This window comes from Hemiscyllium ocellatum, chromosome 17, assembly GCF_020745735.1.
Source record: "Hemiscyllium ocellatum isolate sHemOce1 chromosome 17, sHemOce1.pat.X.cur, whole genome shotgun sequence".
In the NCBI taxonomy this organism is placed as follows: Eukaryota; Metazoa; Chordata; class Chondrichthyes; order Orectolobiformes; family Hemiscylliidae; genus Hemiscyllium; species Hemiscyllium ocellatum.
In genome coordinates this window covers 55,904,727-55,921,568 of record NC_083417.1, presented here as the reverse complement: position 1 = coordinate 55,921,568, position 16,842 = coordinate 55,904,727, and the positions used below count along the sequence as shown (strand labels likewise).

The 16,842-nt window shown below is 39.2% G+C and overlaps 1 protein-coding gene across 1 annotated transcript in view; it reads left to right on the top strand.

The window, feature by feature from the left end:
• tgm2l (transglutaminase 2, like) overlaps positions 1 to 16,448 on the top strand; it is a 32,473-nt gene extending 16,025 nt beyond the window's left edge. Inside the window, exons 9-13 of the mRNA XM_060837767.1 lie at positions 2,756 to 2,998; positions 4,579 to 4,845; positions 8,392 to 8,552; positions 10,871 to 11,007; positions 14,673 to 16,448. Of these exons, the coding sequence (XP_060693750.1) occupies positions 2,756 to 2,998; positions 4,579 to 4,845; positions 8,392 to 8,552; positions 10,871 to 11,007; positions 14,673 to 14,823 (959 nt within the window). The 3' untranslated portion in view covers positions 14,824 to 16,448. The remainder of the gene's footprint in view (positions 1 to 2,755; positions 2,999 to 4,578; positions 4,846 to 8,391; positions 8,553 to 10,870; positions 11,008 to 14,672) is intronic.
• The last annotated feature ends 394 nt before the right edge of the window (positions 16,449 to 16,842 follow it).

Below are 16,842 nucleotides of genomic sequence, written 5' to 3'. Positions count from 1 at the left end.
TTACCCTAACAACCAATTTAAGCTAATCAGTCTAGCTTGTAATATGGCTTAATTTCACTTTTTGGAAACAACATATATTCGCATATAGGGACCTGTTCTCTATAAGCAACAAAATATGTTCAAGCCCTGCATCTTTATTGAAATACTTGAGAGTTTGGGGGGCCTATAGTTCTCTGTTGTTTTCTGCATGGGAATACCATGTTGACTAATCAGCACTGTTTTATCCTGTGGCATATATTTATAATTGTGTGAAATTTGGCACTTTTGCATCTGTCCTGATGAGTGTCACACAAGAAGCTTAGCAACATGACTTTCTTTCAGCCGTTTTAGAGTAATGTTCCCTTTTTTTCTCGACTCTCCCACCAGAGGAAATAATTTTTCTCTGTCAATCCGATCAAATCCTATAACTGTCTTTAGTTCCTCTATTCGATCACTTCTTTTACATACTGTACTCAAATTCTAGATTAGAGTGGTGCTGGAATAGCATAGCAGTTCAGGCAGCATCCGAGGAGCAGGAACCTTGGATGCTGCCTGAACGGCTGTGCTTTTCCAGCATCACTCTAATCTCGAATCTGGTTTCCAGTATCTGCAGTCCTTGTTTTTACCTATTCTGTACTCAAAGGAAAGCAAGCCTAGTTTATTTAGCCCGTCCTTATAATTATTTTATGTAACCGTAATATCAATCTGCTGGATCTGCATTACATCCTAAATTGCCGCTTGATGCGTCTTTAAGCATTAAGTACAGGTACACAATCCTTTATCTGAAATACTTGGGACCAGTTGGTTTTTGGAATTTGGATTTTTTCGAATTTCGGAATAAGTGACAGTTCAATGGTGAAAGTTTTAAAAAATCTTCCCGAGCAGCAGACTCACCGTGAGTAACGGGCCCTGAGACAGAATTGAGGCCTGCCAGTGCTGGCCCACACCCACCCACATTGCATCCGAGTGACATGCATTGAGTGGATGCGGAATTAGCTTAACTGTTTGCATGCCAAACAGCCTTGTTGATGAGACAAAAAACTTCACAAAGAAAACCTTCGGATTGTGGGGCTTTTCGGATTTTAAATCAAGGGTTGTCTGCCTGTACTTACCCAATTTTTGACCCCCTCCGCCCTCCATCTACTGAAAACACAGGCCTATGCTAGGGTGAGTTCACAGAGATCATTCACCCCTTGCCCAATAGTCAGTTTTCCAAAACGTTCCTTGAGAATGAGAATCATCAGGCTACTAGAATCTGAACTAGACTGATCCTGTGCCCCTTCATTCTTCCAGCTTGTGTGTTTTCTTAGCAATGCTCCCTGGAGATCACTCAGGAATTGAAATCCTGATAATTTTTTTTTCTCCAGATGCTCTCAGGTTCCCAAACAGCGAAGGATATTGGTCAACTAAGGGACCTAAATAACAATGTGTTTATATTACAACTATGTTTGAAATGCTGTAACCTAAAATCAAAGTGGCCTCAATTGGCTGAAGTATGCAACTTAAAGTAATAATTCCACTGCAGTGGGAAGTGCCTCAGTGCAGCAGCAGTGATAAATGTGCAAAGTGGTACAGTCAACATTTGTTGCCATTCCCTGTTTATCCATGAGAAGGTGGTGATGAGTTACTTTCTTGAACCACTGCAGTCCGTGTGGTGTTATGAAGGGTGTTCCAGGATTTTGACCCAGTGCATGGGCAGTGATATATTTTCAGTCAGGATTGTGTGTGACTTGAACTGGAATTTATGGGGGTGGTGGTGTTGCAATGTATATGCTGTCTGTCTGCTTCTCCCTGGAAGATGTTGTGGTGAGGATTATAGAATCATAGAAATTTTAGCAGAGAGGCTAGCTGTACATCATAATTAACTGCTTATTTTTTGTGCTGTTAAGGATTTTTTTAAGGGTTTATCTAATTTCCTCTTGAGTGTACAATTGCTTTAGCATAATGGCCCTTGTGTGATAAATTCTGTATTGTAATGAATAAACTTCTTTTGTGTTGGTATACTTATTGCAATTAAGCCCTTACTTACCTACAATTAGGAATAGTCTTTTACTATTTACCCTACCAAACATTTGCATAATTTTATGCATTTCTTTTAAAGTATTACATGGCTACTGCTGTGATTTGACTACTTGAAATTGTTTGGAATGTTTCATTTCATGTTTTACATTTGATGTGGCCTTTCTTGATTTCTAAGCTGGTCACTGTGTTTTCTGTAACTAAGATCCCACATATGCCCCTCTCAGTTAGCTATTCGAGGCTCAACATGAGTCCCCCATTCCTCCCCTCTATAGCAACCCTGTTGAAAATACTGCCATGGAATTTGGGTGTGAATGCTTTTGGGTTTAACTGAGACTCTCAGTGAGGCCCAATCATGAAGAAATTCTGCCTGTGGGGTTTAGTGGCAAGCAAATGTTCGGCATGATGGTTAGCACTGCTCCCTCACAGCGCCAGAGACCTGGGTTCAATTCCCGCCTCAGGCGACTGTCTGTGTGTGGAGTTTGCACATTCTCCCTGTGTCTGTGTGGGTTTCCTCCGGGTGGTACGGTTTCCTTTCACAGTCCAAAAATATGCAGGTTAGGTGAATTGGCCATGTTAGGTGATGGGGTAAATGTAGGGGAATGGGTCAATGTGGACTTGTTGGGCCGAAGGGCTTGTTTTCACACTGTAAGTAATCTAATCTAATCAAACCTCAGGACTGGAACAGGATCAAAGGTACAAAATGGCCCGGAAAGCATTCCTCCAGTGTCTTATAGTGGTGTCATTATCCTTTCAGGCATTTACTGCTGCGGTCCTTGCCCTGTCAAAGCAATTAAAGAAGGTCATGTAGATGTGAAATATGATGCTGTATTCATCTTCGCCGAGGTCAATGCAGATGTGGTTTACTGGCTGGTAAATAAAGATGGATCAAAACAAGAGTTGGGAGTCAAATACCACCAAGTGGGAAAGCAGATCATTACAAAAAGTGCCTACACAGATGAACGAGAGGACTTAACACATGAATACAAATACCCAGAGGGTAGGGCATTTTTACTGCTCACACTACCAGTAGGGATGTTAGATGAGAAAAATATTAGACTAATTTGAATGCAAGGTTTGGAAGCATGTGAGATTAGTTGGAAGCTGGTTGCGATGATGACGAGGTATAAATCAAATGGGGATGAAAACCAGAATTGAACTCAATCCCATCAGTTTACAAACAAGTTGCTTAGGTTAAAATTGACTCCATTATTGCAGTGTGAAGAGTCAACAAATATGTACAACTGATAAGCTGTTGTGTCCAATCATTCTTCCTCAGTTGAATTCATCCCTCCCATCTTCCATCCTATCTAAATTTGCATTCTTCCAAAGCTCTGCAGTCGATACTTTCAATTACTCCAAGTCTCATTAACCCAGCACTTCTGAGCAGGTTGCTGGCTCCTGATCTAACAATACCTCGATTCTAAGATCCTTATCCTTGTTTTCCAACCCCCAAACCCCATATTCTGATAGATTAATCTTGTCCTATGATCCTTCAAGATCTTTACAGATCTCCAATTCTGGCTGTTTGCTTATCGAAGATTATAGATGCTCCACAGTTGACTGCCATGTTTCCGCTACCTGGCCTTAATCATTGCTTTTACCAGCTTTACCTAATCTATCTAGATATCTATTTGATCAAAGATGTTTTTATTGGTTGTTCTTTTACGTAGCAGTTTGAGTTGTTTTACTGTGTTAATGTTGCTACATAAATATAAAAGTTGTTTCACTAAGTTAGATCACTATTTTAACAGATGTCCTTCCCTTGTATAATAACATTGTCTGGAAACTGGGAGTGAAAAGACTCAATTGAAAACATAACGCTTATCTTGATTCAATGAGTATCTTCTCTCAATTTTTATCATTTTTAAAAATTCTAAATTTAATGTCAACTATCAATTTGGGTCCATAATTGCTGCACTATTGATCTTGTTCATATTCAAAATAGTAGTGAATACACAAAATGATAGAAGCAGAGTAATACAGAAGCAATTATAGTATCCAATTGCATTAATTTGTAAGTCAATTAGACCAAGTTAAAAATCACACAACACCAGGTTACAGTCCAACAAGTTTATTTGGAAGCACTAGCTTTCAGAATGTTGCTCCTTCATAAGGTGGTTGTGGACAAATTAGACCAAGATGACTTCAAGACTCAGCTTAATTAGTTGGCAAACAGCATGAATAAAATAAAGAACTGCAGATGTTAGAAATCTGAAATTGTGAGAGAAATGCATCAGATGTGGAGAGAAAACAGAGTTAACGTTTTAGATCCACGTCCTGTTCTTCAGAACTAGAATTGTATGTTAAACGGGGTCACATTGATTACAGGCTCACTGTAATTAATCATTGTTGTTTCTGAATGGACTTCCAATTTATAAACAAGTGTGCGCCCTGCAGCTACAGGGTCTTAGCATCACTGTTCCCCAAACAATGTAGAAAAACACCTTATTTAAGTTACGTAGGGGCTATTTCCATCACTTTCGCCTTACCTTCTGCTATCAACTCCCTACCCCTGATTCTACACCCAACTCCATTTCTCGTTACCTCACAGGGTTAACAGTGTCTTCCATTTCACAGGCTCTACAAAGGAACGGGAAGTCTACAGCAAAGCCGGAATGAAAATCAGATCTGCCAACATTCAGGAAAATGATTTAAGGATCAGCATTAAATATGCTCAGCCAATCCTTGGAAGTGATTTTGACATTTACTTCAACATTGTAAACAATGGTTTTATGGACAAAGATATCCATTTAACACTGTCTGCAACCACTATAACATATAATGGGTTTATTTTAACACAATTCAGCAAGAGATCAACTACATTTACATTAAAAGCTGCCACAGGTAACTGTAGTTTTCTACTAAAATGTGAGTGACTGTATTTAAGCTCATTACAGTAAATGTTTGCTTTTGTGGTGCCACGGTTTAGAGTTTGAACCTGAAATTCTGTAAGCCTAGAATGAAATAGGTGCAGTGAGTCTATAATACTTACTGTGCTAAGGAAGTAAGGAACAGTCAGCAATGTATTCTCCCAGAGAGAATGGGAAGTTGGAGAGACAAGGCACTGCACTTCTCTTGCATCTTGTCAAGGGCAGATCCAATGTTATTGCTGGTCAGGAATTAAGCTATCAAGCGTCACTTCTGATCTAAAGGTGAAACATGCCATTCTGATATAATTGCTGTGCCTTTTTGATAACTGCATACATAAAGTACTTTTTAATAGTTTGTGATGATGCTTGGTTAACACGTTTAAAATTTATCTGGAAAGTGATGTATGGTTGAATAGCCTACCAAACATTATTGACTAAATATACACTTGAAGAATAGAGCGGTATGGTGGCTCAGTGGATAGCACTGCTGCTTGACAGTACCAAGGACCTGGGTTCGATTCCACCCTCAGGCACCTGTCTGTGTAGAGTGTGCATCTTTGCCCCAAGTCTGCATAGGGTTTCTTCTGGGTGTTCCAAGTTTCCTCCCCCAATCACAAAGATGTGCAGGTTAGGTGGACTGGCTATGGGAAATACTAGGATAGGGAGATGGGAATATCAGTGTGGGCTGAATGGCCTGCTCCCACACTGTAGGAATGCATCTTGGAATGTCAGAACCCCAGACCCAGTTTCAGTAGCTTCTTTAAGGAGGGGATGGCTATCAGGGAGAAATTGGAGAAGGAGTTTCGAAAAGGAAATATGTTTTTGATGCTTTTCCGGTCTGCTCACAACAAAACTGTGAAGCGTAGTTCACTTATATAATCTGGAGATTTTAAGTTCAGTCCACCCAGGATAACTGTTGGACCTACGTACATATAACTCTGAACCAGATCTCCCAAGCGCATTTTAATCAAACCTTGCCATGGTATTTTCTTTCGTGTCAAAGCTTCAGAGCTGAGAGTATCCTGAGGAAGCTTCTGTTGACTACGGTTTGGGCATAATGAGGTTTGCTTCTTGTGAAATTAATATTCTCTTACCCTAAAAGCAAGCCTCATTCTCTAAGTTACGTTAAGGTCTTGAATAAACTGTGTCTTTTCTGTGATCCAAAAAGTATAAGTTTCTTGATAAACTGTCAGGTGTGGTGAACAGTATACATTTCCTTTGATTATTGGAAAAGCTGTGAATGGGAGTAAGCAACTGTCACAGTGTATGATGCTACACAATGCTAGATTTTTATTCTACCACACAGCTATTGAGCTGTGAGTGCTATTGAGAAGAATTCAGTCCAAAATAGTGGCAGTGTCATTCTAAGCTGGGGTTGGCGACGATTCTCCACCAGCATTTCCCCACTGGGCTTGTTTGACCTCTGGAGACTATTCGCCACCGGAAATATATATATATGTGTCCTGATTATTTTCCCTCCTACCTGTTCTTTCATACTTCTCAGTCCCCTTTATTTATGCAACTACATATTGATAAAAAAAAGCGGTAAAATAAATATCATTTTATTCGTTTATTATAAAAAGAGTTTAAAAATTTTAACCAGAAAAAGGAAATATATTTTAAAAATCTTTATAATGGCAGTAAAATCTCACATTCATATTAAACAATGAAATTTCAGTTCATTTGATAGTTATGTGCTATTCCTCTAAGATATTCCAAACAATCTCTTTTGCCGTATTCAAGAACATTTTTGTTTAAATTCTATCATCTGTGTCTCGATTTTTTTTAGCTTTATTTGTGGTGGGTAACCAGCTCTCAGCTGTTCCATATATAAATCACGCCCCTTTTGCACTGTCATTAATTATTCTTCTGCTCTGTTATCCGGCTTGTATATTTTGTATCTAATTGGAATCACCACATGCTGAAGATCAGTCGGGTTTTGTGGCGCTAAACTAATATCACTCCTTTTTTCGTCAAATCACTTTCCTCATGTTGCTTGTCGTCGGTAAATATGCTCGGGCTGACTGAGGGACATTATTCTGGATCAGTGGTGTTGGAAGAGCATAGCAGTTCAGGCAGCATCCAAAATGCAGCGAAATCGACGTTTCGGGCAAAAGCCCTTCATCAGGAATCCTCACTGTGAGGGACATTAGCTACACATTCGTTAATAAGAACACTAGGTACTTCCTGCGATTCGTCTGCACGACCTTTTCACTTTCGCATCTTGGCCACTTGCTGCAGAAGGAGAATGTGTGTGTCCATTTATTGTTTTTATCACAGTGCCACTCTTGGTGTGGATCCATTCATTGCATCGGCCCCCTTTTATCACATCGCCAAAACTTAATACTTGAATCACTCTTGGATAGTTTTTCAAAAATATATATAAAACCATCATGGTAAAACTACTTATTTCCAAATTTACTCATAATTTCTGTTTCCATACTAAAAATTCCTGTTCCAAAAATACAAGCTTAAAAAAACTCCTATAACGAAAATAAGTTGTGACTGAAACAACACAAACACAACCTTAACCAATATAACGACAATTTTATATACCACCAATATTCAAAATGTACGACTTACTTGCGGTGGCTAAGCATCTTCAGTGGCCAATGGGCAGTGGCTAAGCGTCAGTGGCGAATGTGCTGTGGCGAATGGTCCCATCTCGTCTAAGCTGACTTGGGTATGTGTCTGTTACTGTTTCAAAACTAGCTACCTACCCCACAGCTACTTTCTTCACAACCGTCCTCCCCAGCCCCACAACTTCTCTCTCTCAACCCTGAGGGCACACAGCAGGAAATACCCACAAACTTGTACTTACCTTTTCAAAAACATTTTCACTGGTAAATTTGCAGCTGGTTCTTCGATCAGAGGTGTGCTGCAGAGGTTGTGAAAGGCTCTGGAAAGACTGTGTTTGGAATATTGTGAGCAGTTTTGGGCCCTGTATTTAGCGAAGGATACATTGGCATTGGAGAGGGTGCAAAAGGGATTTACTGGAATCCTGGCTGTGAAGGGCTTGTCATTTGGGGACTCTGAGTCTGTGCTGAACAGAGTTTAGAAGGATAAGGGGGATCTGATTGAATCTTGACAGGATACTGAGAGGCCTGGATAAAGTGAACGTAGAGGAGACGTTTTCACTAGTGGGAGAGACTAGGGCCCAAGGGCACAGCCTCAGAGTAAAGGGACAATCCTCAGAACTGAGACGAGGAGGAATTTCCTCAGCCCGAGGGTGGTGAATCTATGGAACTCATTGCCTCAGAGAGCTGTGGGGGCCAAGTCATTGAGTGTTTTATCATACTCAAATTGGCGAGTTAATTAGTAAGAGGATCAAGGGTTACAGGTAGAAGGCAGGAGAATGGGGTTGAGAAGTATATCAGCCATGATCAAATGGTGGAGCAGACCCGATGGGCTGAGTGGCCTAATTCTGCTCCTTTATCTCATGGCCTACTGATCATTTGCTTCAACAAATGCAGGAATGGTTCTGTGGAACAAACATGTTATTTGTCATTGCTTTTGTTAGTTCAGAAAGAAGTTTTGAGACTGAAATATAGAGACTATGGCGAACATCTCTCTGAGCACAACTTAATTCGAATGACGGCCATGCTAATCTCTAAAGGCACATCTGAAGTGAGTCTCAAGGAGTGCGACATCGCTCTGAACCTGCCTCAGCTCACTGTGAAGGTAACCATGAGATTCCTCAGAGTTGGTGAGAAAAACAGGTTCATAGTTTCTTTCAAGTGACATGTTGTGTTGATGTTTAAACCCAGTGTTGGACACATTTTCCATTTTGAAAGACATATGATTCTTCTCGTAACAACGCATGTGTACAGATCCAGGTTTGTTTTAACTAGTGGAATCCTTTTCTGCCCCCATCTGAGTAGTTTTGCAACATCAGATCAGAGTAGGGTCGCTACTTTTGAATGCCATGTTCTACTCCGCTTCCTTTTAATTTATTTTACTTACTTTTCTGCACGTACGCTGACAGAAGGTTCGAAGAGTAAGAAAATAGTTTTATTTACAGCTGAATCACAGAACATGAAACAATAGCGTGTTAAAGTTAGTTTAGGCGGAGTTGTCAAGAGTCCAAAGCTAAAGTAAGCACATAAGTGATTGCTGTAATTAGTGTAAAGAAGCAACAACATCTGTCTTACCCTTGAGCCGAAGTTAGTCAGAAATGAGGCACAGAAACCACTAGCTATGGCTATGTGTTGCTAGGTTGTGATAAGGATTTAAATATCAAGAGATATGAGACAGCAAATGGGAAACAAGTGGCGATGATGTGCACAGAGGATTATGTTACATATTGGTTCTTCTGAAAATCTAGAGTCTGTGCTTTTAAGGTTGTGTTAATAACACGTACAAGACCCACTGGCCGAGTCAGGGTCAGATAAATATTGTGGAATGTTTGTCACGAACACTGTGCTGTCTGTGACGGAGCTAACACTGGGAAATGTAGTAATTGCAAGTCAAGTGGTCATAGATGGCTTGAATAGTGGTAAAAAGCTAATTATCATATTATAAGCTTTTTTCTAACAATGATGACAAAAAAATCTTAGGAATTTTTAAGTTGCAAAATTGCTTGGTCCTGCAACTTAATCAGCAGATTATTAAGTGAGCATGTGATCTTTCCTTACCATAAGTGTAAAATCAGACCCTTTAAATAAAAGTATTTTTGAGGTGAGTGTTATTGTTGATTTTAATATCCTGGGTTTTTCAAGATATTTTCCAGGTTTTTGCATTTAATATGTTGAAGACAATCCAGGCGAAAAGGCATAAGCTAAAAATACCTTTGTAACCTCGTACAAAATCATCAATATAATTTTCAACTTAAAACCTCAAGGCAAGACACAGTAAATATCAAACAGCTATTTACACATTGCATTAGCTCTACATGTGTGGTCCTCCAGGGCAGTTACATGATCTTTAAAATATTGACAAGCTATTTTAGCAGTAAAATGAGTTTATAGTATTTGTAGATGGATTGTGTTACAAAATGTTGATAGCTAGGTTTAGTATTTAAAAAGCACATCACTGCCATTGCATGGTGAACAAGTCTGAATATGTTTAAACTCTCAACTGATTGGGACACAATTGATGCTAAAATGTACTTTTCTGTATTTGTTTTGAACAGGATATTATCATTGTACAAAATGTATCTTTTTTTTTCATGGGGTATGTGTGTTTCTGTTAGAGTAGTATTTGTGACCAAAATGGAGTAGTTTGCTGGGCTATTTTCAAGGTGATGGTGGTGTGGGGTGTTGGGAGTGTCAGGGGTGGGGCAGGGGGCAGGGTTTGTGGGGTGGCGCAGTGAGTGGGAGAGGGTGAGTGGGTGAGAGGGAGGTGGTTAGGAGTCACCCACATTGATGTAGGTCTGGAGTCATGTAGAGATAACAATGCCAGACATCCTCCCTAAAGGACATGAGTGAAGCAGATGGGCTTTGAATCAATGATAGTCTTATGGTCACCATTACTTTCACTTCTTGATTTTAGTGGCCTGAATTTAACTTCCACGTGTCGCTGTGATGAAATTTGAACTTACGCCCACGAGAGTTATGAACAATGGTCATACTGGACTCTGAACGTTAGCTCTGTTTCTTTCTCCACAGCTGCTGCCAGACATGCTGAGTTTCTCTAGCACTTTTGATTTTATTTCTGGGACATTAACCAGGCTGTCTGGAGTATTAAACCAGTGACATTACAGCTAAACCATCTTGTAATATAGATGCAATCATTATCAATGGTCTTTAATGTAAGTCTTGACATTATGGATGCACGCAGATGGAAACCTGATTTTTGAGCATAAAAACAACACCAAACAAGACTTTTCTCCCAGATTTATATGAGGGCCCATTTTTACCAATTTGATTATATACAAAGTCATACAGGATTTATTTGGTTTCAAGCACTCCTAATAAAATGTTACAAGTTAGATACTGATTAAAACATTAATTTCAAATGGAATGGATGAATATGTCTGAAACAGTCTTGCCTTGTTCTAGGTAATCGGTGAACCAATCCTGCATCGGGAGTTAACTGTCCAAATAAAGTTTGCAAATCCTCTTCCCATCACACTAACTGACGGCATCTTCAGTGTGGAAGGCACTGGGCTCACACATCTCCAGGAAATTAAGTCTCCGTGAGTAACAAACATTAATATCACCGTAAATAACAGAGATGTGTTGGAATGTGACTATTAGATATTGGGTGGTAACTAATCATCATCAGATACGCCATTATTACCAATGTTGCTAATCTTCAGAGATGGAAATGAACATTTTTAATAGCTATCCTTTTTAATATTAGTCAAACAAATCAAAATATGGGATGTTACATGGTGATCAGTCCCTGTGTGTGTCCGAGATGTTACAGGTGAACACTTCCTGTCTGTGTGGGTGATTAGTACAAGTTAGAGTACCTGTGTTTGCATAATAGCGCAGGTTAGAGTACTTGTGTCTGTATAATGGTGCAGTTAGAGTCTGTCTCTGTGACAGTGAAGGTTAGAGTACCTGTGTCTATATAATAGTGTCGATTAGAGTACCTGTGTGTGTATAATGGTGCAGTTTAGACTACCTGTGTATCTATGACTTTGCAGAATAGCGTACCTGTGTCTGCATAATGGTGTAGGCTAGAATACCTGTGTCAGTATAATGGTGCAGGTTAGTGTATGTCTGTATAATGGTGCAGGTTAGTGTATGTCTGTATAATGGTGCAGGTTAGAGTACCTATGTCTGTATAACTGCTTGGTTAGAGTACCTGTGTCTGTATAATGGTGCAGGTTAGAGTACCTGTGTCTCTGTGACACTGTAGTTTATAGTACCTGTGTCTGCTTAATGGTGTAGGCTAAAATACCTGTATCTGTATAATAGTGCAGGTTAGAGTGTCTGTGTAATGGTGTAGATTAGAGTACCTGTGTCTATGTAATGCTGCAGCTTAGAGAATCTGTGTTTGTATAATGGTGCAGATTAGAGTACCTGTGTCTGTATAATAGTGCAGGTTAGACTACCTGTGTCTATATAATGGTGCAGATTAGTGTACCTGTCTGTATAATGGTGTAGGTTAGAGTATCTGTGTCTGTATAATGGTGTAGAATAGAGTACCTGTGTGTGTATAATGATGCATGTTAGAATATCTGTATCTGTATAATGGGGCAGGTTAGAATGCCTGTGTTTGTATATACTTTGTCCCCATGATTCTCATGTAATTAATTCTCAATATCAATCAGAGAACAGAACAGCAAAGTGGTAGGCACCTCCTGACAGTAACAGAAGATAGTGGTTTTGGTATTAAATGAGAGCGATGTGGAAATGCAATGTGATTTAAATGACAAACAACTCAAGACAATATTCTGCATAATGGTGCAGTTAAGGTACCTGTGTCTCTGTGACAGTATAGGTTAGAGTACCTGTGTCTGTATAATAGTGTAGGTTAGAGTACCTGTGTCACTGTGACACTGTAGGTTAGAGTACCTGTGTCTCTGTAGATTGTTCCATGTCCTGGCATCTTTTAGACACTGTGTAAGAAAGCACTGCCACCTGCTGGCCATTGCCAAAGTAACTGATCGGGTGACATTATAGAGATGGTTTCAGTAATACCACAATGAAGGCTAATGTGTGGTGATGAATGATCAGCAGTGTATTTCAGTGGGGTTTGAAACAAAAGCTGCTGTGTAATGTGAATTAGAATACCAGCTGTGTCTATGTATGTGTATGTTTAATGATAAAAAAATTAAATTTTGACAATTGGACACAACTTTTTCATTTCTTGAAGCTAAGCTCAAATCCAAATGAGACGTGTGCTGGATTTATTCTGACCACCTGTTAGCCTAGTTCTGTTTGTTTTTAAAATTAACTCCAGAAAGCAGATAAGGTATTGCCTTCCTGCTATTGGTGATGTTTTGTGATTATCTGCTGGAAACTATGTGCCAGAGTCTTTGAATATTGTCTTGAGTTGTTTGTCATTTATATCACATTGCATTTCCACATCGCTATCTTTTAATGCTGACACCATTATCTTCTGTTACTGTCAGGAGGTGCCTACCACTTTGCTGTTTTGTTCTCCGATTGATTTTGAGAATTAATTACGTGGAGAATCATGGGGACAAAGTTGTCATGTTGTATGTCACTCTATCTTCTGCAACACACAGTGCAAATAATCTGATAGCCAGAGCCATTTCATCCCATCAGCTTTTTGTTTTGTCAATAGGGACTAAATACCAGAACCTTCTTCAATTTGTTACATACATTGCAATAGGGTGTTGAGATCCTGGGCTGTTAGCATTGTGCTGCAGACACTGTAAGGGACCTTGTGCCACTTCATTCTATTGTACACATTGGAACAAGCCAATGAAGCTCTCAACCAGCCCAGTAGACAATGACACACTGACAGAGGGCTCCATTTTCCCAGTGATTGATGTAGAACCATTTAGACAATTTAATTGAAGGATTCTGCCATTTTGTTTTACATTTTCTTGTTACAAAAAACCTGTTGAATATGTTGCAAGGGAAGAACTGTAGCCGTAAAATTACTTTTGACCTCTAAGGTCCAGGCTTAGCCTGAGGCCAGAGCAGTAGAATGATTTTATCGAATCTTGTTACTATGCTATATAGTCAGCCCTGCAAGTTGTGCAACCCAGCTTCTCCACTCCAAATCAACTCAGCAGGCCGCCACTCAGTCTCCCACCTAGATAATCCCAGCTGTGCCAAAAGTTAAAAAGAAAAACAAAAGCTTCCTCAGATACTATCTATTTATTTCTATCTTTAGTTTCAATCACAACTATTGTGACTCTTTCAATCCAACTGTTTCTTATCTTACCTTCCCCCATCCTATCTTCGAAGACTGCCCAAGAAACGGCAGCATTCATTACTGTCTTTATAAGTTCAATATTTCTGAGTGTAGGCCGTAATCAAATTCAATTCATACATGATTTTAAGTGTGTGAAAATGAGGCTATTCTTGTTGATGTGAGAAGCTGATATAGATCTATATCCACCCAATACTGGAGCTGTTTCATTCAGTTTTCCCTAGAGTGTGGAGTCTGAGGGGTGACCTTACAGAGGTTTACAAAATCATGAGGGGCATGGGTAGGTTGAATAGCCAAGGTCTTTTCCCCAGGGTGGTGAGTCAAAAATTAGAGAGGCATAGGTTTAAGCTTAGAATGGAAAGATATAAAAGGGACCTAAGGGACAATGTTTTCACTCAGAGGGTGGTACGTGTATGGAATGAGCTGCCAGAGGAAGTTCTGGAGGCTGGTACAATTACAACATTTAAAAGGCATCTGGATGGGTACATGAATTGGAAAGGTTTAGAGGAATATGTGCCAAGTGCTGGCAAATGGGACTTGATTAATTTCGGGTGGTTGGCGTGGACAAGTTGGTCTGGTTCTGTATGTTACTATGACTCTATACCAGTGTCACTTTCAGCTTCCTCTAAGTATGCCGTATGAATGAATTTCCAAAAGAAGATTAAACATAGGTCATTAATTGGTCTTATGCTTTCAATATTTATGTCTCTTATGAAATTTTTTTCCCACTGTTTCTCACTTTATATTTTAGATGAAAACTGTGTGTTTCCAATGTAAATAATGATAAGGTAATTGTATGCAATCCTATGCAAGGGAATGTACATCTGCATCATATATATCTATATATAATATATATATATGCATTTCACAAATCAAATGTGATCCATTTGATGATTTTACCTGATTTTGATTCCGTTAGAACCCCCCTCTCCCCCGTTAGAAGAAACTCTCTTAATATTTCTCTTGCTTCTGTTTATTTCTTCTCTTTCTAAACAACTGAAGTACCGCAGCGATCCATCCTGGACAAGAGGTGGTGGTGAATGTATCCTTCACACCAAACAAGACAGGCCTACGGAAACTGATGGTGGATTTTGACAGCAGCAGACTTCACGATGTTAAAGGTTCCACCAAAATTATTGTCAGACGGGCTTAACAGACAGCCTCTGGTATTTTATTAAGTATTTTAATCTGTGGATGAATCAGCTAGGAATCTTATCTCTTTAGTCTAACAGAACATGTGGTTGCTAGTTTCAAATGTTGATTGAAATTACTGTCGCTAGTGCTTTAGCTACCCAACAGTGCACTGACAATGTTGTATTAAGGGATAAGATAGTTTCCATGCTACATGCATCGGACCATATTTGCTTAAAACTAACAGAAAGCTTTAATGCAAAGAGTAGCAAACCAGATATTCAGCTTTCTTCTCACATTTGTCACATGGTGATGTAGAAAGCAGTACAAACACTGAGGTAAGATGGAAAATCTCAGCAGATCAGGTAGCATCTGTAGACAAAAGCAGGGTTAGTGCTTCAGATCAATGACCTTTCTTCAGAGTGTTGATGAAGAGTCATCAGCCTGAAATATTTTCTCTTTCTCTCTCCATGAATGCTACTTAACCTGCTGAGATTTTCCAGTCTTTTCTGTTCTCATACAGTCTGTACTAGAGAAGTGATTTTTTTTTTAGTGATAGAGAGTGGAAATCCACTTCAGATCATTAAAAGTTCAACATGTCGTGGAGTACTCAAGTTTTGTAAAGTATTGACTTGAGTCTTGAGTTTATCTGCTGACAGTTATGGATTTTCTTTTGCTTGTGAAAGCCATGCAAACAAAGAATGAAACAACCAAGAGTTAAAAAGATAATTTGGTCTTCCTTTAGAAAGAAACCAGTTTATATCGAAGATAAGGCGATGTATATGTAAATATATATTATGTAATTATTATGCCATTCTCTGTTATGTCAGGATGTTTATCCATTTTTGTGGGATTTTTTTGCTTTCTGTTTAAGCTAGGAGAGATGAGACTCTATGTTCTTGATGGGGTGATTGGGTGCTGGGGGAGTTGATGGCTCTGACATTCTGTCTACAAACTGAGAGGAGATTGAGCAAAGCCCTTTTGGGAGAAAGTGTACATTAGAGTGTTGCTACTTTATAATGACTGCTCAGAAAAGACTGTTACAGAAAACCTTTGAGAGTCAAGCAATTCCCTCATTTTTCCATCTTTTAACTGAGAATAGCTTTCTCTTAAAAGGTTCTTCTTTCTCTCTGTACCCAGCGATGACCCAGTTTTGCCATTCAGTTTTAATTTGGCAGCTCATGGCTTGGGCTGTTGCTATGATGTGAAGTGGACAGGACTTTCAGCTGATGATTGTCTAGTTTTGATGGCACTCTGCTCCCATCAGAGGCTAGTAACCTGATAGATATCAGCCCAGTATTGCAAGAACTGAACTCATGTCTCGGCACGCTGTATGGAATGGCTCTGGATCAGAAGGGAAGAATTCTGCTGTTCAGTCAAGAATCACATCAATATGAGATGTTCCTGAAATATAATGGAATATAGAATGTTTCCAGTACATAAAGAGAACGTATAGACTGTGCTGACTCTGCAAGAACAACTCAGCAAATCCCATTCCTCATTGCTTTCCTGTCACCACGGAAATGGTTTCCTTCCATTTTTTATGTAGCTAGTATTGTTTCTCAATAGATAGGCAGCTTCAATTGTTCAAGCATGACTCAGATTTTATCACATCGTGGGCTGACTACTTTAATAAATGTGATTAATACAAGAACCAAATGCAATCTTAAGCTGAGTAACGTGACATTTGTGTGATTCAATAGTTGTATTTGACAGGAAATGTCTCTGGAAGAACAACAGTTCGACATACATTATATCTATATCCATAAATTAGATAGTATATAATAGTATAGAATATCCTTTCATTGTCACATATATTCTAGTACAGAAGTACAGTGAAAGCTTTTTACAACGACTACCTCTAATGGAGCCATTGTACAAGTCCAGGTACAAGTACCTAGGTACAAATCTTGGATACAAATGAGGAATAAAAGGAAAAGTAATGGCATTTCTTGGCGTCTAAAAAAATATTAGAAATAAGATAGTTATAACATAATTGAAGGATTGACATTACAGTCCAGTAAAGAACTTCTTCCTTCCC